Source organism: Halyomorpha halys, unplaced genomic scaffold (assembly GCF_000696795.3).
Source record: "Halyomorpha halys isolate HHAL.00 unplaced genomic scaffold, Hhal_1.1 Scaffold79.1, whole genome shotgun sequence".
Lineage (NCBI taxonomy): Eukaryota > Metazoa > Arthropoda > Insecta > Hemiptera > Pentatomidae > Halyomorpha > Halyomorpha halys.
The window spans coordinates 189,569-191,036 of record NW_027113124.1 but is presented as its reverse complement, the minus strand read 5'-3'; the positions used below and the strand labels follow the sequence as shown (position 1 = coordinate 191,036).

General features: G+C 37.3%; 1 protein-coding gene across 1 annotated transcript; it reads left to right on the top strand.

Moving 5' to 3' along the window:
* The first annotated feature begins 109 nt into the window (after window positions 1-109).
* LOC136796601 (uncharacterized) lies at window positions 110-661 on the top strand. The gene has a single exon (XM_067050762.1). The coding sequence runs from the start codon at window positions 110-112 to the stop codon at window positions 659-661; it is 552 nt and encodes a 183-aa protein (XP_066906863.1).
* The last annotated feature ends 807 nt before the right edge of the window (window positions 662-1,468 follow it).

Here is a 1,468-nt window from a genome sequence, read left to right as displayed (position 1 = left end):
TGGCCTGGTTTAGTATGTAGTGTTGGATAAAGTAATAAAGGAGTTGTGGGTCAAAAATAGCGCGGGGGCATAATTAGGAACCAAAAAGAATAACGTCGGAGTAAGTTTCATGGCGAATGCTGATGATCTGGCCCTCCTGGTGGAATCTGTGGATGGTGCGATAGGGAACTTAAACACCCTAAAAGAAATAGCTGAAAGACTCGGCTTGCAAATATCGTTCGAAAAAACGGAGTTGATGACTACGGATGGAAACTTTTGGGAAAAAACAGATAAAACAAAGTATGGGGAAATCACAAATAGCTTCAAGTATTTAGGGGAAATTATTTGTAATAATGGGTCCGAGAGAGAGGATATGAAGGAGAGGTTGGTCATGATGGAAAGACTCAGCTTTGCGGTTGTTAAACAAGTTATTCTGTATGGAATAGAGACCGCATCTCTTCCTAGCTTAAGGAAACTTTTGGGAATAGAGAGGAAGATCTTGAGGAGGATTTATGGGCCAGCAAAGTTACCAGAAGGATATAGGCTGAGGTCTACCAGAGAATTATACAGAGAAATGGATGACCTGGAAACAGACATTAGGTTAAGCAGGCTGCGTTTCTACGGTCATATAGTCAGGATGAACCCTAGCAGCATTAATAGGGAGATCTTTCGGAAAATTTAGGGATATAAAGGGGCGGGAATTCATTAGGCAGATGAAGAAAGGAACGGGAAATTTAGGAATCTCAAGTCGAGACTGCTTCAATAGAGATGAACATAGGGAAAAATTAAGGAAGATAAAGGTCCTTGTGTGTGCCAAAGAGGTGAGAAGGGGAAGAGTATGGAGTAAGAAAGAAAGAAGAGTGCAGTCTGAAAGAATGAAGAAGAGGTGGGAAGAAAAGAAAGGAGGGGAACGTGTGGGAATAGTTGGGAAGAAATATATTTTTTTTATTGGGTTTCGGCCTCTGATACCAAATCGGATACCTTATGCTAAATCGCTCTTGACACAATTTACCAAAAATGTAAATTTTTTTTTGCTAAAACTGTGCGCCCAAACAACTCTCTAATTTGAACGAAACATAAAGTCTTCTTCCAAAAGCCCTTTATCTTTTATAATAACAATGTAAGTTAAAGGGGATAAGTAACACTAATAAAGTCCAATCTTTGTTTCTTTGCAAAAACTGGTCTGATTTTGAAATATTATTTTAGCTATGTTTAGAATTGGATTACTTTTGAATAACAATTAAAAAATTGACCATAAAAAGTATACTTTTTGATTTATGTGCAAATTAAATTTTATTTTTTTTGGAAGAAGGATTGTTGACCGCATGAAGTAGATTGGAGGAAGATAGTCCGGGTGGCGGTCAACAAAGGTATCAAAATAGTAAAAGAAAAATATTTATTGTTTATTACTATTTATTACCGACTAAACCAACTAGCCCCAGTCGGTGACAGGTTTTTGATTCTTATTAGCCCTGAAAGTTTTCTTTTA